We start from the raw sequence: 21,975 nt of genomic DNA on the forward strand, positions 1-21,975 counted from the left end.
ACCTTGTCTCCTCTGTCTCCACAGGGACCTACCAGGGCCAGTGGGTCGGAGGCATGCGCCAAGGCTATGGTGTGCGGCAGAGTGTCCCCTATGGCATGGCGGCCGTCATCCGCTCGCCCCTGAGGACGTCCATCAACTCTCTGCGGAGCGAGCACACCAACGGCGCCGCGCTGCACCCGGATGCCTCCCCGGCGGTGGCCGGCTCCCCGGCCGTGTCCCGAGGGGGCTTCGTGCTGGTGGCCCACAGTGACTCTGAGATCCTCAAGAGCAAGAAAAAGGGGCTGTTCCGGCGCTCGCTGCTGAGCGGGCTGAAGCTGCGCAAGTCGGAGTCCAAGAGCAGCCTGGCCAGCCAGCGCAGCAAGCAGAGCTCGTTCCGCAGCGAGGCCGGCATGAGCACGGTCAGCTCCACGGCCAGCGACATCCACTCCACCATCAGCCTGGGCGAGGGCGAGGCCGAGCTGTCGGTCATCGAGGACGACATCGACGCCACCACCACGGAGACCTACGTGGGCGAGTGGAAGAACGACAAGCGGGCGGGCTTCGGCGTGAGCCAGCGCTCCGACGGGCTCAAGTATGAGGGCGAGTGGGCCAGCAACCGGCGGCACGGCTACGGCTGCATGACCTTCCCCGACGGCACCAAGGAGGAGGGCAAGTACAAGCAGAACATCCTTGTGAGCGGCAAGCGCAAGAACCTCATCCCACTGCGCGCCAGCAAGATCCGCGAGAAGGTGGATCGGGCCGTGGAGGCGGCGGAGCGGGCCGCCACCATTGCCAAGCAGAAGGCGGAGATTGCGGCCTCCAGGTAGGAGAGTGTGGAGGGGGCATGGGGCAGGTTCTGAGTTGCCAGCTGGGCCCGGTCTAGTCAGTCATGCTGCCTGGTTAAAGGCCTACGCTGGCATTTCTCAAACTATGAGCTTTGGAGCCCTGGGATTCCTCAGAGGTTCTCAGAGATGAGGCAAGAGATTGTGGGTCCTACACCCCCTCCTCCAATAGAGCAATATATCTTTTGTCTGTTTATATGCTGATATTTAATGTAAAATCTTGACGAACAAAGAAGTGGGCCACTCTGGTAAGTTGCATAGGGTGGTGCCGGCAAAGAGAAAGGTGCAGTGCCTCCGTGGCCGCATTCCCAGCTGGGCGAGGCATGCCCAGCACTGCCCGGGTATGGAAGAAGAGTGGAAGCTGCCCTGGCCACCTGGCCTCCAGCCCAGATTGTCCCTGGGTGCTGGGAGACAGCTGAACAGATTGTCTGTAGGCGACAGGCAAGCCTTGGTACTGTGGGCCAGCAGCTGTTCCGAAGGGGTTGCAGGACTCACTGCGTTGGGGGTCAGCAGAGCTGCAGAACCCTAAGTAGTGAGTCTGGAGTTGATGTGGGTGGGCACCATGTTGGATTTTGAGGTATCTTTGGTGTTGGTGCAGGGATAGGGGCTTTAGAACTGAAAGAGGGGGTGCCCAGGGACTGTCTCCCTGGGAGCTGCAGCAGTGAGCTCATAAGCCTGGATCTGGTCCAGGTGAGGCTGTGGGAGGCTGTGGACCGAGGAACGAGGCAGGTGCCTGCCATGGGCTGAGGGAAGTTGTCCTGTTGAAATCCAAGGGCTGTCTGTTTGCCACGCTCCTGGCTTCTAAAGAAGCAGTTGCTGCCTGAGCTAACCAGGAGCCCCCACTGTCTGTTCGCTTCCCGGGTCAGGGGGGCCCTCGAGGTCCACCACGAGAGTCCTGGTGCTTGGGAAAAGGGTCTGGGGACTGCTTTGGGTCCCTCAGCATGCCCAGGCCAGAGCTTCCAGGATGAGTGTCTTTCTGGATGATTCTGCATTCTCAGCCAGGGGCAGGCCTAGGGTTACTCGAGGAAAGCTCCCAGCTCAGGTATGCTCAGGCCTTCCCAACCTCATCACTTAATTAAAATTTTAGCCCATTTGGTTCTGGTTGTCAATGACCTTTGATCCCTAGTGAAAGGACGGAAATGGTGGCCGTGGTTTGTTGGCAGAATATCTGCCACTCATAGCATCTGAGGCTTTAGAGGGAGACGAATCCATTCCAAGAAGCTGACATTAAAATGGCATCACTACCCGAGCACCGAGGTCAGAATTGCTGTGCTCACCTCCTCTCTACTCCCCCGGAAATGTTCAGGCGATAGAAATAAACAGGAGCTGCGTTTATGACTACTCACCTGGTATTTGAGGATCAGATGAGGTTCCATAGTTATTTTTTTCCAATATAAATGTAATACTTGCCCCATATAGAGAAATTGGACAATGGAGTGTGAAAGGAGAAAAGCAACATGAGGTCTGGCCTGATGTGTCACCCGAGACTCTTGTTGGCATTTTGCCGTATTTCTTTCCTTTCGGTGATTTTTTTTTTTACCTTTTGTATTATGTTTGTTTTGTTGACCTCAGTGGACAAGAAGTAGTTACAAAGCGGGACATGGCATCGTCAAAGATTTGGGGCTGGTCAGGTGGCTCAATTGGTTGGAGCCTCATCCTGTACACCAGAAGGTCACGGGTTCGATTCCTGGTCAAGGCGCATACCTAGATTACAGGTTTGGTCCCCGGTTGGAGTGTGTATGGGAGGCAACGGATCAATGTTTCACATCGATGTTTCCCCCGCTCCCACCCCCATCTGTCTCTCTCTCTTTCTGAAAGCAATAAACATGTCATCAGGTGAGGGTTGAAAAGAGGTTTTGGGTGCTGCTGACAGCTCCCACCGAGAGTCCTGTGGGCACGGAACTGGTTTATTTTAGAGTCCAACAACCAGGCGAGTTTGTTAGGACTGAGGAGCTTTCTGACAAACCCTGCAGAAGCTGGGGTGCTTGTCTCCTGAAGGAGCCGAGGTGGTGGTGTGGGCGGAGCTCAGAGTCAGCACACCCAGGGGGCTCCGCTCGGGCAGGTCTCCAGTGTTTCTGAGCCCTCGTTCCCACACCTGCGAAACAGGAGTCAGGGCACCTGCCTGCCTGCCCTGAAGGCCTGGGACCTGAGGACAGCCCCCTCCCGGGCCTGGGGCCTCCGCGCTCCCCCGGGGCAGGGGAGAGTGTGGGGTTCCTCAAGGCTGATTGATGGGCAGTGTGGACCAGGAGCAGGCCAGGGTGCTGGGCCAGGGGGGCAAGAGGGGCACAAGGAAGTTGGAGCAGCTTGGACCCAGGGCGCATTGGCCAGTCAGCTTTGGTGCTCCCGAGTCTCCTGGGGAGGGCTTGCTGGTGTGTTACTTCATGGTGGGGGGCACTGAGTAAGGGAGGGCAGAGGGCTAAGTCCGGGTCACTGGTGTGGAGGGCGTGGCCAGTGCCTGTGCCGAGGTCAGGGAGGAGTAAAGTGGGTTCCTGATTGCACCTATCTGCTACACATAGGGCTTTGGAGCTCTGTCCCTTTGTGAGAATGATTGGCTGACAGAGTGTCCCACTCTGTACATACACACGCCCCACAACACATGCACACACTCTTCTAAACACCTTCGCAGCTCTCACACACACAGCTCGGACCCTCACATACATGCTCAGGTGCACACACGGAGACGTGGGCACTGCAGGAGGGGTGGTACATAGCCTGGACCTACACAGTTCAGGGGAGATACAGCCCTTGTGCCCCCTCCCTCTCCTCCTAGGTGGGTCTCCCAAGGCATGGAACAAAGTCAGAGTCTAGCATTTAAAACATGTCTGAGAAGAGGGCAAACCTCAGGTGGCATCTGGAACGGCTTCTCAGAATCTGAGCTCATGGAGCCTGCAACCCACGTCCAGCCTGGGCCCATCACGGCCGAGTTACCTGGGGAGAGACTCTCCCTCTTTGGGACAATGGAGTGTGAAAGGAGAAAAGCAACATGAGGTCTGGTCTGATGTGTCACCAGAGACTTGGGATGGGAGGGGCAGCACACAGAGCCCTCAGCTGGTGTGGGGCCTGATGTGCTCCATTGTCCTCGCTTTGCTCCCCTGAGCCATGCTGGCCCCTCCCACCCTCCAGTCCCCAGCCTCACAGGGAGGTGGGCGTGTCTGCACGTCCACAGATGCCACCTGGTCACACGGGCCTCCTGGTGCCCAGGGTTGCTCTTTGGAGGCAGGAAGCGACAGTGTCTTCAGTCACCACGATGGGGATGAGAACAGGCCCCGTTCCCGGCTGCAGGTGGAGCCTGCATCCTGCATTTCCTCAGTGGGCTTAGATTTGGAAAAAAGGAGGAGGGAACAGAGGCTTCACCCTTGAGAGTGAAGCCAGCAGATGGATGGCTGGACCGGTGTCGCCAAAGCCCCAAGGCCCACCCTGCACTGGAGTGTGAAAGTGGCCCCATGGGGCTGCAGAGTGGCTGGTCCCGAGGGGACTCTGGTCACTGTCACAGCCAAGAAAGCGACCCCCGGGTGACAAGGGAGCTGTGACCAGCAGGGCATGGGTTGCTGGGCTGAGTCAGAGACACAGTTTGGTGTGTCCTTGTCAGAGTGCCTGGGGCCTTTCCTGTGTTCCCAGGAGGTGGACACAGGCTTTCTTGTTAAATGGGGTCACACAGAGCTTGCATTCTGAGAGGTGGTCCCATTCTCTCCGTGTCACAGAGTGGCCCAAGGCCCACAGCGGCCAAGGGCCAGGGCCCGGCAATACAGCTGAGCAGGAGCCAGGATGCCTCCTGGGGCAGTGTCTGCAGCGGGTTCCCAAGCCCCCGAGCTCCCCGCCCCCACCCACCACTCCCCTTGCATGTGCTGGAGTTGCCTGGGGTGCTCGGACACATGCTGGCCACCCTGAGATGCCGAGTTCCTGGGCTACAGAGCCCTTCATATCTCTCCAGGTGATTGTCAGGTTTCCTCAGCACCCTTCAGACGTATGTAAAATACAAATGGCAGGGCCCCACCTCCAGAGCTTCTGATTGGGTGGGCCTGGGTGTGGGCCTGAGAACCTGCATTCCCGAGGACTCCCCAGGATGCTGGCATGGCTGCATCGGGAACTGCCACTCTTCTCTCACAGGAAGCCACGGGGGAGAGGAGATGCTCACAGATGTGCCTGCAACAAAGGCAGAAGGTGGAGGGTGCCTGACAGGGTCTTCAGCGGGAGGCCAGGGTGACGGGCAGGTGCATGAGGCTGGTTGATCTGGATGAGATGAGATCAGAGCAGATGGCACTGGCATCCTTCGCCCGTGACATCCTCCTACAGGGTCCTCTGCGCCCCATTGTGGACCCCTGTCAGTGATGGGCTGTGATGTACCCCATTCTGCCCTGTCACTCAGCCAGGCTAGTGGGTTGGGGCAGACTGTGGCCTGTTTGCCCCTCCCCTTCCACTCTCCCTGTGGTGGCCCCGGACTTTCAGCAGCAGCCTGGGTCGATGTCTCAGGCTTGAGAAGGTGTCTGACGCCGAGCCCAGAGCCGTGGGAAGGAGCGCTGGGGCCCACCCATGGCTGTGTCTGCCCAGCGTTGGGCAGGGTGTGAAACGTGTCGGCTTGTTGGACCCTGCGGCCCTGCGAGGGTCCTGTGGGAATCTGGTGGTGTTGCTTTGTCTGGGCCCTCTCTCTCTGCCCGCTCCGTGATTTGTCTCAAATGTTACTGTGGAGAGATGTCAAAAGGTTTTGCAAAGTGGTAAAATGCTGACAGGAGGAGGTGTTTATTCTCATGCATTGACCCCATTCTGCTGGAACATGAACTTCCCCAGCCGGGGGTGCAGTGCAGAGTCCCTGGAGCCTGGGAGGGTGTCTGGCTTAACAGCTTCTACTCTGTGCAGTAGTTATATTGTGAATGAATGGGTAACTGTTAGGCCCCACTTTCTTTCACTGTTGGGGCACCGGCTACTTCCTTTGGTTCTGGGGACCTGGAGGTGTGGCAGTGGCCATGGCCATCCTGGAGCACAGGGTGACTGGGTCAAGTTCACAGGGAGTGCGGGTTGTGACAGCTGAGTGACCAGCTCTTTCCAAGGGACCATGGGATCCTGCTTGCCCCTTGGTGCCCACAGATTCTCCAGGGTGCAAGGTGGACCCTCCTGGGTCCGGCAAGGCAGTGTCTTCCACAAAGTTCATGGGAGAGAGAACTGTGTGCTCCCGAGGTTTTGGTCGGTGCTGGGGCCCGGCCACCCCACAGAGGTGGTCCAAGTCCTGATGCCCTAGCGTGCTCTGTGGCCGTGGGCAGGCCACCAACTCTGCAGATGGTGGTGCAGGTAAACCACCCAGGGCTCCTGTATTGTGGGGGTCACACGAGGTGGTGTGTGTGCACTGTGTAGCACAGCGCCCAGGCACGAGGATGTTTGCGAAGGGTGAAGGTGAGGATGAGAATTCACTGTGTGCAACCCCCCACCCCCCGGAGGTCCCTGCAGGGGACCAGGTTGGCTCCTGAACTTGCTCTTCAGGCTGCCTGGGGGCTGGAGTGGTGGGGGACAGATAGCCAGAACACACTGGGCAGGACGGTGCTCCAGACGCTGCACATCTCCACCCCCCACTTCTTGGCCTGGCCTCCCTCTGGCACTCAACCCGGAGCCTAGAGCTTGGAGCCAGCTCTGCTTCCTGGGAGTGACTGCTCGCTGTGCTTGGGGCTGAGGAGGAGGCGGACGTGGTGTGGGGGGGCTGTGCTTTTCAAGGATCTCTTGTTCCCTTGGGAGCAGCTCTGGACGAACGTGGGTGTGTGAGATGGAGGTAGGGCTGGGATGGGAGGCCGAGGGCTCAAAGGGTATCTGTCATCCTGGTGGGGGCAGGAGCCTTCCCAGAGGTGGCTGGCCAGAGGAGGGCACCTCCTCCTGTGCACTGAGGCTTGCTGGGTCGTCATGGCAGTTGCAGGGCTGTCACCCTGTCTTATGATGCTGACACCCTGTCTTATGATGCTTTGCTGAGTGAGCAGAATCGCAGGCAGGTGGAGGCAGGAGGGACCTTGATAGTCATTTAAACGGGAAATGACAAATTCTTGGCACATTGGCAGCCATTCCTCCTCCTGCAACCGTGGCAGACATGGCTAATTGATTGTTGCACTCAGAATCCTCCCACTAGGCAGGTAGGCCCTCTGAAGGATGGGACCATCTCTGCCAGTGCTGTGGGAAAGCGGGCCCAGTGGGCAGTGTGGCCGAGAGCCAGGCCCCCTGTAGTACAGGGCAGCACTGGGTCTCAGAGCTAGGGCTGGACCTCACGCCTGGTGTGCCACCTCCCACCCTGCTCCATGTCTCAGCCCCTTCAGACCTGGACCAAATTCAGGGGCCCCCAATTGTGAATTTGGGGGTGTTGGCTGGCTACCTCAAAATGTTCCTTAAATACAGCATTGTCCCGGGAATGGGAAGGATTTGGTGTGCAAACCTCAGGTGTGGCCCCTTCCAAATGTGCAGCCGATTCCTGAGCGCCTGCTGTGTGCCAGGCCCGGAGCTGGTATTTCTGCTGCCAGGTCTCGGGGCACCCTGCCTGTTTGCCGTCAGCTGTCCGTGTGGCTCCCCCGCTCCTGTGACTCACAGACCCGCAGCAGGCCCGACCCACAGCCGGGCGCAGGGAGACATGCGCAGAGCCCGGCGTCCAGGTGGGGCCAGATCACCTGCCAGAAGATTCCCTGGGGCTCTCTGACTAGGGCATGTTTGCATTTCAACGGAAACAGGACCTCTGAGGGTCTGAAACTGGGGGAGGGGTGGTATTTTTGGTTTAAAAATATTATTAAAATGATAATATATTCTTGGAAAATATTAAAACAGTCAGACAGATTTGTATGAGGTAACCGTGTCCCACCAGGACCTGCTCCTGTCCTCACAGAGAATGACAGTCTTCTCAGACTTTTCTTCAACACATGTTGAACACATGATGTATGTGTGATGCAGACACATACATCACACCCGTGTGATTTCATGTTGCAGTGATGCAGCCGCACTGTCCGAGTTGTTTTGCCATTTGTTTTTCTTTCCTCCTCACTCACATCAAGGGCACCTTTCCATGTCGGCAAACCCAGACTTGTAGGTTTCTCTCTTGGCTACGTGATGCTGTTGCTCCAGCCCCTCCTCTGTCTGCGAAAGTGTGAGGTGCGTCCGGTCTCTCAGCCTCACACACCAGGCACCAGAGACCATCCTTGTCCGTGCACCTTTGCTGCTGGGTGGGTGCGTCTGCACTGTAACCTTCCATAGCAGGCACCGCTGGCTGCAAGGTGGGTGCATTTAAAGCCTATGGGAGATGCTGCCACATTGCCTGGCAAAAAGGCTGCACCAGTTTACCTTGTCTGGGAGGGAGGCCTGCAGGAGGAGGTGGTGGGGTGGCCTTGACCGCCACTGTGCCCTGTGGGGTTTGTCCCCGGGGCAGGCAGATAATGGCCCCCAGACAAGCCCATGTCCCACTCCCTGGAATCTGTGGATGTCACCTTCCGTGGCAAAAGGGACTTTGCAGAAGTGCTTAAATTAAGGGCCGTGAGATGAGGGGATTATGCGGGATTATCTGGTGGGAGGTGAGTGTAATCCCAAGGGTCCTTATTAGAGGTCAGAGTCGGAGAAGCAGCGGAGATGCTGGAAGCAAAGGGTGGAGTGATGCGGCCGCAGGCTGAGATCTCGGACGGCTTCTAGCAGCTGGGAAACGGGGTGAACCAATTCTCCCCTGGAGCTTCCAGAAGCAAACAGCCCTGCCCACACACCTTGACTGCAGCAGCAGCAGCAGCAGCAGATTCGGTTTGGACTACTGAGCCCCAGCGCTATATGATGACCCGTGTGTGTTGTTTGAAGCAGTGTGGGGACTGCTGCAGCTCCACGGGAAACCCGTGACTCCCCGCTCTGGCTGGAAATGGGGCATTTCAGCCCCACCCCCTCCCTGTGTTCCCCAGGTGTCCCCCTCCAGAACGGGCATGCCCACCCCTTCCTGCCACCTGCCCCCTGGCGGCCTGCTCTGCGCTCCAGCTCCCAGGCCCTGCGGAATGGGGCCCTCCGTGCAGGGTTCAGGCCGCTTCCTGACTCCCCAGAGGGCCCTCCACATGTGCCACTGGGCGACAGCCATCTGTTCCAGCTCTGCCCTCCGGACACAAGAAACAAACAAACAAACAAACAAGCAAACAAAAATGGAGAAGGAAAGACCAGGGAGTGGGTGCTTGATCCTGGAAATGCCCAGGTGCCGGGCCAGCTGAGGGCTGGGTTGGCGGGGGGAGACGCTGCTGCCCCGGGGCCGGGTGTGCCCCCAAACTGTGGGTTCCACCCCGGGGATCCAGGGACTCCTGACCTGGGGCCTGCGTCTAACATCCCTACGGTGCACCTCGGGGGCTGGCAGGTGTCAGCGGCTTGGGACTCGGGGAGCCAGCCTCTGCCCCCACCCCCACTGCCTCTGGTGCTTGCCACAGGGTGTCTCACCCTCGAGCATGGGGTCAGGGAATGCAGACTGTCAGATGCGATTAGGATCTGGCCCATTTCACTCCGAGCCACTTGTTAGACAGAATGCACAGAGCCTCTGACTCACCCACAGGCAGCTTTCCCACTTGGCACTTGCAAGGCACCTTGGGTGATGTGGGGAAACTGGGAGCCAGCCCCATGCTGGCTGCGTCCAGGAGAGTCCTGGGCCAGAGGTCCCGGGGCCCAGAGTTGGCGCAGGTGCTGGGGAGCCTCAGTCTGTCCTCCCCTGAGCTCCGTTCCATGTAAGACAAGCTGTTGCCTTTTACAAGGCCCTAAGACAGGGACCCCGAAATGGACTTGGTGATGTGTCCCCAGGCTTGGTGACTGCAGGAATTTTTCCTGTAAATCTAATCCCAAACCCTCCTGTTGCAACTGGAACCCATTTCTTCTCCATCTTTGGAAGAAATGGTAAGTGGATCTGCTGTTCTTAGCTCTCTGGCCACAGGCAAGGTGCACACACTCCCTGGGCCTTCAGTGGGTTAGAGTGTGTGTCCAGTGGGGTTGTTGTGAAGAGGAACAATGTCCCAAGGAAAAGAGGACCCCTGGCTCTGTTTCCTGTGATGTGTTAACGTAGGCAGGAAGAGGTGTGCGTGGAGAGGACTCCCCGACCTCGGTTCCTGATGGTCACCGAGCCTCGGTTTGCCCATCTGAGTGAAACGGTGCACTCAGGGCCTGGGACGGCCCTATCCCCGTTGGTCAGATCTGAGAAGTTTGTTTAATATCGCTTAAGTTCATTTCAGTCCAGCCAGAAGCGAAGGTGCTGTGGTAGGTTGCACCTTTGGTCCTGATTTCTCTCCTCAGTGCTGGGCCCACGCCCTTGGCCCTGTGACTTTTTGGGCCTCCCAGTGGAGGCTTTGGTCCGTGGAATGGGACAGCAGCGATGATGTGCCAGCCCCACTCGGAGGCCCGGGGAGGCTGCGTATGCTCGTCCCTCTTGGTTTCCTGCCAGTGCCGTGACAACATGCCCTGGGAAGCGACCATCCTCCCTCCCCCAGCCCCACCTTCCCTGGGAATGAGGGACCCTTGGGATGACCCAGATACACGAGCAAAAAAGAAATGATTACTTTAAGCCACCTACCTTGGGGGAGGGGAATCGTCATGCAGGATTATTGTGGAAATAGCTGACTGATGCAGCGTTCAGTGGGTGTCTGTCAGAGGACGGAGGACGGAAGGAGTGTCTTCACCGTGCTCGTCCCCGAGCACCACGGGCTCCAGCCACACTGGGTCGTTGGTCCATTGTGAGACACTCCTGATCATCTCTGCATGAGGGTCCTGGGGCTGCCATAGCAATGTGCCGTCGACTCAGGGGCCCAGAACCACAGAAATTTATTCTCTCACAGTCCTGGAGGCCAGACATCCAAAATCAAGGCGTCAAAGGGGCTGCCTCCTCCCGAGGCTTTGTAGGGGGGGTCCTTTCTGCCTCTTCCAGCCCTTGGCAACTGCAGGCTTTCCTTGGCTTGTGGCCTCATCCCTCCAGTCTTGGCCTGTGTTCTCCTGTGGCCTTCTCCTCTCTGTGTCTCTGTGTCGTCTTTTCTTGTAAGAACACATCATTGGATTTAGGGCCCACCCTAATCTAGTGTGACCTTATCTTAATCATGTCTGTAAAGACCCTGTTCCTTTAAACAGCTTTTTAATTGTATTGATTATTAAAGAGAGAGAGAGAGAGAGAGAGAGAGAGAGAGAGGAAGTGGGGGAGAGAGAGAAACATCTGTTTGCTGTTCCACTTACGTATGCATTCACTGTTGAGTCTTGCATGTGCCCTGACTGGGGATCAAACCCACAACCTCGGTGGACTGAGATGATGCTCTAACCAACTGAGCTGCCCACCCAGGGCAAGACTCTATTCCTAATAAAGCCATACTCTGAGGTTCCTGGTGGATGTGAATTTGGGGATCCATTCAGCTCACTGTACTTGGCACACTGCCCCACAGCCAGGCTGTTCCCGTGGTTGTGAATGCCTTTCTCCCTGTTTCTTCCTCTCAGCTGCGCTGCAAATCACAGCTCCTGCGTCTGCAGTCAGGCCCGCCCTCTGGAGCGCATGGGTCAGAACTTGCTCACCTGGACAGCCCAGAGTCAGCTCAAGCCTCGTAGCCCTCCCTCCCCTCCCCCCAAATTTATTTGGTTCTCAGGTTCCCACATGCTCATACATTGTGCCCCCCCAGCTTGTGGGCACTGCTCCAGCTTTCCTGGCTTTTTGCTGAGCATGAATTTTCCATGAAAAATGGCCTACACCCGGCAAATATGTGTGTGATGGACTCTGCAGGTGGTTTGGAGAGATGGAAGGGGGTGTTAACTGCTACTGAAAGAGCCCGCCACTGCTTAGAGATGTCACTGCTCCCAAAATGCCCCGGCCACTCTTCCAAGGTGAGGTCCAGGCTTTGTCTGTTGTCATTCTCCCTTCCCACCCCACCCCCCACCTGCCAAGATTCTGCCCAAAATGGCCCTTTGCCTCCAAACACCCCTTAATGGGTTCTGCCAGGTCATCCGTCCCAGATCTCCCTCCGCCAGCCATCTAGTGCCCAGAGAGGTCACACCACTGGACCATTACAGTTGTGGGTTAATCCCTACTGGCCTGGGGGCAGGAGGGAGAAGCCAAGCAGGTGCGAAAGGAACGAGATGGGAAATGGGAACGTCTGACTGCGTGAGCACCTCGCCTAGCTTAGTCTCCATCGTTTCAAAGATTTACGTGTGTTGTGTAACAGAACCCCTAAATGTACACCAATAGATGTTTTTGAAGACTCATTTCGACCACTGAGGTTTTCTCCAAACCTACGTCTGTAAAATGTGATCCGGCTACATCAGTCAGGACTTAGTTCAAGCAGCAGGATCACAGCTCAAAGGAGCTCAAGCACAAGGCCCTGCATTGCTCTCATTCTCAAGTTGGCTCGGGCGCAGCAGGGTCAGGGTTCAGGGAACCTCAGGGCTCTGCCTCTCTCTTCCTCTCTTGGTCCTGCCTTCCTCTCTGTGTTAATTGCACTCCCAGCAGCTTCTGTGCAGACACTGTGGGAAAAACTGGCGGCCTGTTCCCACAGAACCCTTACAGTTCTGGGTACTGGAGGGGAGGTCTTCTCTCCCCTAGCACCTGTATACAAATAACCTGGGAAGGCTCCGCTGGCTCTTTGGAGGCACCTGCCCACTCATTGCGCATGAGAGGTGGGAATTTGTGATTGACCATGCTGGGTCCTGTGCCCGCCTCAAATGGGAGGGGTGAGCAGAGGACAGACACCCGACGGACACCCGACGGATACCTCACTAGGACATGGAGTGGGGCAGGGTTGGTCCCTAACGGTGACACCGGGCACACAAACCTCAGAAGGGACTGGTATAGGGATTCACATAACTCTGGTCTGTGAGAGAAAATGGAAGCGTCGCCATCACTTTCTTTTTCCTGAGATACATTCACGTACCATAAAAATCACCCTGATGAAGTGTGCTTGCTCTTCAGTGGTTTCCAGCATATTCACAGAGTCCTGTGACCATCACCACTGTCTACTTCCAGAACATCTTACCACCCCCCAGAGAAACCTGTTCCCCACCAGCAGTCACTCCTCATCCCCCTCCCCCAGGCCCTTGTAGCTGCAGATCTACATTCTCCATGAACTTGCCTGTTCTGGATGTTTCATATAAACAGAATCACACAATAGGTGACCTTTTGTGTCTGGCTTCGCTCCCTCAGCGTCCCGTTTCCCAGGTTCATCCATGTCCGGGTGGCGTGTGTCAGAGCCTCGTCCCTGTTCTTGGCTGTTACCCGGCACTGTGGATAGGCCGCCGTTACTTCCCCATTCATCACTGATGGACATGTGGGTTGTTCCCACCTGTTAGAAATAACACCACTGTGGACACCCGTGTACAGATTTTTGCATGGACATGTGTTTTCAGTTTTCTTGGCTGTCTACCCCGGAGTGGGATTGCTGGGCCACATGGCAGTTCCACTCCCACTTTCTGAGGCACTGCCACACTGTCTTCCACGTCGGCCACCCCGTTGTACACTCCTGTCAGTGGTGCGAGTGGCTTCCAGGTTCTCCACGTTCGCGCCTACACTTGTTATTGTCTGACTTTTGCTTCTAGCCATCCTTGTGCAGGTGCAGTGGCGCCTCCCTGTGGTTTGGGTTTTTGTTTCCCCAGCAGGGAGTGCTGTTGAGCATCTTTCCTGTGCATGTGTGCTCGTTGGCCACGTGCACCTTGTTTGGAGAATTGTTGGCAACGTGGGTTTAAATATATATTTGTGTCCTCTTTACTGTCACCTGCATTTGCTCTACTCTGACTGGCAGACTCCGAGCCCTTGGCCCCACGACACTGTCTTGGGGAAGCAGCAGGGTTGGTCTGGGGACAGACCTGAGATTTTCTACAGTTGTCCCCAAGGAGACTCGGTCCCTTCTGCCCCGAAGCCCTGGTGAGCTCTTTTTTCAGAGGCGATAAGAGCCCTCGCTGGCTTGGGTGCCTCAAGGCTATGAAGCTGCTCAGACCCCGACCCCTTCCTGAACCTTGGGATGCCACCCAGGCACCTGGGAAGTTAAAAGTATTAGGGAGGCAAGAGGATGTCTGTCTCACATCTCACCTTGGCCCCTCTGGGCCCCACTCCCTCTTCCCTGGAGCCCCCACCCCAGCCCGAATCCCTAGATTGAGGGAAGAGGATACTGTGGGCGTTAGAGTCCCAGCTCGGCTACTTGGGCCTCAGTCTCCCCGCCTGTGGTAAATGACTAAGAACATCCCCTTTGGGGCTGGTGAGGGCACAGTACTTTTCATGCAGGGCTGGCTGGGGATGAACAGTGCCCTCAAAATTCACGTCCACCCAGAACCTCAGATGTGACCTTATCTGGAAACGGGTCTTTGCAGATGTAGTTTGTTAAGATGAGGTCATACTCGAGTAGTGACAGGTGTCCCTCTAAGAAGGCCTTGAGTCCTTGTAAGAAGGTCATGTGAGGATTCAGAGACACACATGGAGAGGCAGATTGGAGGGATGCAGCCACAAACTAGGGGCCACCTGGAGCCCCAGGCTGGAAAAGGCAGGAAGGACCCTCCTCTAGAGTCCCGGGCGAGAGCGTGGCCCTACCTAAAGTTCTCCTGTTCTAACCCACCCATTGCGTGCCCGTTTGCTGCAGGGCCCCAGGAAACAGTGCAGGGCCCACACACTGGGCCTGTGCCGGGCACGGTTCCTCCGCTGTCTGCATTTTACTCAAACCCCACGTCTGCAGGCTGTGCAAGGACATGTCACACCTTCTTCACAGGGACCAGGGTCACATGGGACCATTCTCTTGACTTGGGCAGATTCATCACTTTCTCTCTATTTTGAAAATGGCCTTGAGTAGGAACGTACCTGGAACAACAAGGAAACTTAAAGCAAAACTTGGCTCAGTTTCCTCTCCACCCCGCCAGTTGCTGGGTCCAGCGTGACCATGCAGGGCCAGCTCTGGGCCCACCAACCCGGTCCCCTTCTCCCTCTGGCACAGCTGGTGGCGTCTCCCAGCCTCCCTGTGGCTGGGTGGCCCCCTGCACTCCACAAGAAGAAACGACCTTCCCGTCTGGGTTCTCGGCTCCCCAGACACACCTGGCCACCCGGGAAGCCAGGGAAGAACAAAGGCTCCTGGATCCCGAATCGCCACCTGGAGGAGAGCCACTGCCAATGAGGAACACTCATTTATTAAAAAAAAATTATTTTAATTGTGGTAAAATACACATGTCATAAAATTCACCACCTTAACTATTTTTAAGTGTACAGTTTAGTAGTGTTAAATACATGGGTGATGTTGTGCAGCCATCACCACATCCACCCATAGGACTTCTCACATTTCCAAACTGAAGCTCTGCCCCGTTCACCACTACCTCTGCGTCCCCAGCCAGCTTTCTGTCTCGCTGACTGCCCGAGGTGGCTCCTGTGAGTGGCATCATGCAGTGTTGGACTCCTGTGACTGGATTATCTCCTCTCGCTTATTGTCCTCAAGGTTCACCCATATGGTGGCACGTGTCAGTGCTTCCCTCCTTTCTGACATTGGATAATTGTTGTCTGAAGATGAAGCACTTTTTTATCCATTCATCCTCTGGTGGACACGTGGGTTACTTACACATTTTGGCTGTTGTGAATAATGGTGCTGTGAACATGGGTGTGCCATTTACTATTAGCAGGTCTGTCCAGAAAAAGTCCAGCCATGGTTAATATGACGAGAACAGTTTGTGCCACACCGATGTAACCTGGCAGCCAAGGAGAGTGGACTGGAATGTGCATGCATGAACAACGATGACTTCACTGTACTAGTCAGTGGGGGCGGTAGATGCCACTGAGTGAGCACGTGTACTGTGTAGCCACTGCATGCAAAGTGACTGAGCGAGTAGAGCAATGAATCTACTTCAAGTTTTGCATTAAACTTGAACATTCCTCGAGAAGGTCATAAGTGGAGATGAATTGTGGGCCTATAGCTGTGATCCAGGAATGAAGGCCTAGGCATCCCAGTGGAAGTCACCTGGTTCTCCACACCCGAAGAAGGCATGGCAAGGTCGCAGCAAGATCAAGACTATGTTAACTGTGCTTTTTGTTCGGGAAGGCATTGTCCATCATGAGTACACCCCTCCAGGCCAAACAATTAATAAGGAGCACTACCTACCTCAGTGTTCTTCATTGGTTGAGAGATGCAACATGACAAAAACAGCTACAGCTATGGGCAGCTGGTGATTGGCAGCTTCATCATGACAACACACCCACTCATGCATCATGTTTCATGCAGTTTTTTGGCAAAATATTGATCACCTAGGTGACTCAGCCCACCCACAGCCCATATTTGGCACCCTGCAACTTCTGGCTTTTCTCAAAACTAAACTCACCTTTGAAAAGGAAGACATTTCAGACTATCGACGAAATTCAGGAAAACATGACAGGCAGCTGATGGCAATTCAACAAAGGATTATGCAGAGTGTTTTGAACAGTGGAAGAGACGCTGGGAGAACTGTGTGAGGTCCCAAGGTGCCTACTTTGAAGGAGACTGAGGTGTCATTGTTCTATGTACAGTGTTTCTTGTATCTTGAATCTTCTTCAATAAATATGTCTAGTTTTCATAGCACCTGGCTTGATACTTTCTGGACATACCTTTGTATTTTTAATTTCATGTTTACTCTGTATTATGGGAATTTTCAAACATATACCAAAGTGGAGAGAAGAGTCTAATGAACACTATAGGCCACTCACTTGGCTTGAACCATTAGGAGCTCATGACTCATCTTGTTTTTCTGAACCCTGACCCACCCCTCCCTTCAAGGTTATTGCTTTTAAAAAATATATCTTATTGATTATGCTATTACAGTTGTCCCAATGTTTCCCCCTCCCCCCTCCACCCAGTACCCTCATTCCCTCCAGCAATCCCCCACCTTAGTTCATGTCCACGGGTCATGCATATACGTTCTTTGGCTTCTCCATTTCCTATACTACTCGTAGCATTCCCCCGTCTGTTTTGTACCTACCAATTTGTACTACTTAATCCCTACACCTTTCCCCATTCTCTCCCTTCCCCTCTCAAGTAACAACCCTCCAAATGATCTCCATATCTATGATTCTGTTCCTGTTCTGCTTGTTTGCTTAGTTTGTTCTTTAGATTCAATTGTTGATAGTTGTGAATTATTGCCATTTTAATGTTCATAGTTTTGATCTTCTTTTTCTTATATAATGCCCTTTAGCATTTCAAATAATAATGGCTTGCTGATGATGAACTCCTTTAGTTTGACTTTGTCTGGGAAGCACTTTGTCTGCCTTCCCATTCTAAATGATAGCTTTTCTGGACAGAGTAATCTAGATTGTAGGTCCTTGCTTTTCATTACTTTGAGTATTTCTTGCTAGTCCCTTCTAGCCTGCAAAGTTTCTTTTGAGAAATCAAGTGACAGTCTTATGGGAACTCCTTTGTAGGTAACTAACTGCTTTTCTCTTGGTGCTTTTAAGTTTCTCTCTTTATCTTTAATCTTTGGCATTTTAATTATGTGTCTCGGTGTGGTTCTGTTTGGGTCCATCTTGTTTGGGACTCTGTGTTTCCTGGACTTGTATATCTACTTCCTTCACCAAATTAGGGAAGTTTTCTTTCATTATCTTTTCAAATAATTTTTCAATTTCTTGCTCTTCCTCTTCTCCTTCTGGCACCCCTATGATTTGGATGTTGGTATATTTGAAGGTGTCCCAGAGGCTCCTTAGCCTATCCTCATTTTTTAAATCCTTTTTTCTTCTTGCTGTTCTTATTAAATGCTTTTTTCTTCCTTATGTCCCAAATTGTTGATTTGATTCTTGACTTCATCCCCTCCACTGTTGGTTTCTTGTAGATATATCTTGTACATATTTCACTTAGTGTAACCTTCATTTCTGCCTGCATCTTTTTTATGCTGCTGAAGTACCCAGTGAGTTCCTGGAGCATCCTGATCACTCGTGTTTTGAACTCTTCATCTGATAGGTTGCTTATCTCCATTTTGTTTAGCTCTTTTTCTGGAGTTTTGTTCTGTTCTTTCATTTGGGCCATGTTTCTTTGTCTCCTCATTTTGGCAGCCTCCCTGTGTTTGTTTCTGTGTATTACGTAGAGCTGCTTTGACTTCCTGTCTTCGTGGCATGGCCTGTTGCAGAAAACTGCACTGGTAAGTTTGATGGGGCAGAGCCTCAGGTGATCACCAGGGTGGGTGCTGCTCTGTGTCACTGCTCTGTGGCTCTGTGTGGGGGAGGGCTCGGAGAGGGGGCAGTGCCACTGTCTGGCCTCTAGAGTTTTGTCTGGGAGGAAGCTGTCTCCTGGCACTCACCCTATTGCCAGTCACCTCAATTTCTCCCTGTATGCCACTGGCGCTCTTGTAGCTGAATCCTGGAGCAGATGAGTCTGTGTAAGTTCTAAGTCTGTTGTGGGCTATTTAAGAGGAGTCTCTTGAACATCCTGCAGTTTCTTCCACTGCCCCAACCCCCACTGGTTTTTCTAGCCAGAAGTTATGGAGACTTATCTTCCTGGCATTGGAAACCTAGGCTGTGTTGTCTGGTCTGAGGCTGTGATCCCTTGCTCCCAAGGTATCCCTCCCGATTTTTATGCACCACATGTGGGTATGGGATTGCCCGTTCTGCCTCTCTGCAGCACTCTGCATTTCCAATCCCCACCTCTCCTACCCACCTGGATGAATGTGGCTTCTTTAAATTCTTGGTTGTCAGACTCCCATACAACTAAATTTTCTGACAATTCTGGGTGATGTTTGTTTTGTAGCGCAGTGGTAATTTTTGCTGTAGTTGTGCAAGGGGACAACGCATGTTTACCTAGGCCCCCATCTTGACCAGAAGTCAAGGTTACTATTTTTAAAAAATGTTTTAATCCTCACTCAAGGATATGTTTATTGATTTTAGAGTGTGTGTGGGGGGGAGAGAGGGAGACATTAATTAGTTTCCTCCTATACATGCTCTGTCCCAGGACTGGACCTGCAACCTAGGTATGTCCCCTGACCCAACCAACTGAGCCACCCAGCCATGGCTGCCTCATTTTTAATTATTTGTTTAAATCATGCTTAACATAAGATCCATATGCTGTCATTGGTTGATGTGTCTCTTAGGTCTCTTTTAAGCTCTAGCTACCTTGCCTGCCTTTTTTCCTTGAGACAACTAGGTTTTTTGTCCTGTGGAACTGCCCAGTCTGGGTTTTGCTGAGTGCTCAGGGTGTGTGCATATGTCCCCCTGCCCTGAGGATTTCCTAAAACTGGTAGTTAGACCCAGAGGCTTGATCAGATTTCTATGGTGTTTGCTTGTTTGTCCCTGTAAGAAGATTTCCTCAATGTGCTGATAACTCCAAAGACAGTGGGCACACAGAGGCCTGTTTGTGAGGCCAAGAGCCAGTTGTGGTCATTGCCTGGTTCCTGTTTCAGGAACACCTGGATTTGACTGGACGTGAACAAGAAGTAAATGTCTGTTTCATCGGAGCCATCATCTGTCATTGGGCCCATTTGTTACAGCCATTAGCCCAGCCTGACCGATACACTGACTGCTTGAGCTGAAGTCCATCCTGCCCCAGTGCGGTAGAGGCTCCCCGTTCCCAGCACTAGGCTTCGGAGAGGCCGACAGGCTCCCTCCAGGCTGCTGGCTGGTCCCCCAATGCCCAGAGAATCAAGGCCTCTCCTGGTGCTGGATTGTCCCCAAGCTCTTGCTCCCTCTGTGCTGTTTGGATTGGACCGAGGCCAAGCCAGCCCTACAGTTCAGCTGAGCTAGATTGCCCTGGCATTCACTTGCTGTTAGTGCCAGGCAGTGACCCAGAGAGGCAGCTGGTGGGCAAGAGACTTGGCACGCAGGCGTGTGAGACCCCTGCACGCCCAGACTCTGCAGCAAGACTGCCCTCCCCCTCCGGCTCCCAGCCAGGGGAGGGGCCTCTCCTCACTCTTCTCTCCGGCTGCTCTTGATGGTACTATTTTCTTCCTCCTTTTATTAAGGAGTCTGGTTAAAAGGCAGCCTCCAGGCCCTACTACCCAGAGCTGCTGTTAATATGTCGGGTGGTTCCTGTCACTGGCATGTTTTCCTGTGCGTGTGGAAGTGTGTGCTTCCATAGGACATGTCTGTGTGCTTCTTCTGTAATTCCACAGCCACCCTTCCTTCCAGATGCTTTCGAACATTTGCGTCTGTGTGAGACAGAGTGTACTCCTTCCCTGGAGCAGAAGGCAGAGCTGCCTTCTGAGAAGTTCTTGATGTAAAGCTAAAGTAAAATTTATGAGCTTTAAAATCATATGTGTAATATGAGGCTATCTTTGAAAACAAGGCTACCAGTTTATGTTTATGTTGAATGAATTTCGGCCCTGTGGCTTAATACCTGTCACTTTCCCAAGTCCCCTCACTTCCCTGTAATGGGGACAACACTGGGCCCTGGCGGACTCACTGGGCCTACGGCTGAGACCTGGGCAGTGCCGCAGGGGTGGGGTCCCTGCAGCAGGGACTGTGCGTCCTGGCCTCCTCCCCTATCCTCATAGCAAAGGTGGGGGCCCGGAAGGTCCTCAGGGAGGGCCCAGGGCTTCAGCCCCGAGCCCCCTCGAGTCGGCATCCCGTCCCTTTCTCGGACCTTCACCACCGGTGCCCGCGGTCTGCAGGGGTGAGGTCTGCAGGCCTGTTCTTCTTGGAGGGGAGTTCACAGGGAACCAGACTTAGGGTGACCACAGGCACGTGCACTGGTCACTTGTCAGGTGACCTGCCAACAAGGACTCCTGATAAAGCCCCCCAACCCCTTCCCCACCCACATTTGCCTCTGGGAAAATGTCCACAGAGGAGCCTCTCTTCGTGGCCAAGCACTCAAAGGGTGTGACCCAGCAGTTACTTGGCCAAGGGCTGTGTGGCACTGTGGGGCTGGAAGGGACTCAGTCAGGGACTGGGGATTGTCACAGCCTCCTCCAGGCCCTGCTCTGCTTTCTCCTTGACCTCTGGGGATTCCATACCCTGCAGGAGGTGGGGACCCCCACTGCTGCGCAGCGTTCTCAGCCCATCCCGCCACCCCCACCATCCAGCCACCCAGCCACAGCGATGAGCTTCCTAGGAGCGTGGTCCTCATGATGGTCACACGGAGACTGCCACCCCGGGCCACCCCTGGCCCCTCCCTCCCTGCTCAGCCACCTGACAGAGCTGTTTCTCCTCCAGCCTCAGTTTCCCTGTCCATAGAACAGGAGTCAGGTCTGTTTTACCTTCCATTTCCTGTTTTCCCTAAACAATAACTGTTCCCAGGGGGTGACATTCAAAATATTAGTGGCCAGCATGCACAGCACCAGGCAGTGGCCCAGCGCTGCCTAGAGAACAGCGTGGCTGCCCCAGGTCCACACTTCGGCCTCGTAGGAGGCCCTGAGTCAAACGAGGCGAGGGGACGGGCACACACACACCCACCACCAAGCACGCACTCAGGAACCTCAGCTGCTGCCCCGCTGCCATTGTACACCCTGCCCCTCCACATCCTGCCCCCGCTGCCCTGCATTCCCACCTGCCCATCCAGCCCCTGCAGAGTCATCCTGGGCGGGGCAGCCCAGGGTGGGTGCGCTGCTTGACAGTAGAGCCTCAATAGCCCATCCCCAATGGAAGCCCCATACTCACTAATAAGGAGTCAGTCTCTACCCCTGGGAACCTCAACTCTGCTTTTTTGCCTTCAGGACATTCCATATGACTGGAATCACACAGTATTTGTCCTTCTGTGTCACCAGCACCAGCTCTCAGGGCCCATCCGTGCCGCAGCCTGTGCTAGACCTTAAACAGCTGTGGTGTGTGTCCCGTCAGTCTGACCCCCTTCCTCATACACCGTCTGCTGTGGCCTGAATGGCGTGCTCCCCATTCATGTGTGTGGCCCTGACCCCCGAATGCCACTCTTTTTGGAGATGGGGCTTTTAAGGCATAATTCAGTGAAGTGAGGTCCAAGGGTGGGCCCCTGGTCCCGGAGGACTTGTGTCCTTGCAGGAAAAGGGAAAGAGAACTAGAAGCGGAAGTCACCTCCTGAGGCCACAGCCACTCAGCAGCCAAGCAGGACTTGACCCCCAAACTCAGCACATCCAGGTGGAGAGCTCTGTGTTCTCCGTCTTCCCGGGGAAATTCAGGGGCATTAGGACAAGGACTCGCTCGCTGTGTCTGTCTCCGTCTCTAGACTGCTCTTTGTCTCTCCGTCTCTGGCTATATCTCTGTCCTTGTCTCTGTCCCTCCCCCCTTCCCATCTCTCTGTCTTGTGCATGTTGACACAGACCCAGGGGACAGGGAACGGCTGGCAAG

General features: G+C 54.5%; 1 protein-coding gene across 1 annotated transcript in view; it reads left to right on the plus strand.

Moving 5' to 3' along the window:
• The window catches only part of JPH3 (junctophilin 3), a 95,102-nt gene that overhangs the window by 37,257 nt on the left and 35,870 nt on the right, over positions 1-21,975 (plus strand). The window contains exon 2 of the mRNA XM_028501857.2: positions 25-802. Coding sequence (XP_028357658.1) covers positions 25-802 — 778 coding nt within the window. The remainder of the gene's footprint in view (positions 1-24; positions 803-21,975) is intronic.

The sequence above is a fragment of the Phyllostomus discolor genome, chromosome 12 (assembly GCF_004126475.2).
Source record: "Phyllostomus discolor isolate MPI-MPIP mPhyDis1 chromosome 12, mPhyDis1.pri.v3, whole genome shotgun sequence".
Taxonomy (NCBI): domain Eukaryota; kingdom Metazoa; phylum Chordata; class Mammalia; order Chiroptera; family Phyllostomidae; genus Phyllostomus; species Phyllostomus discolor.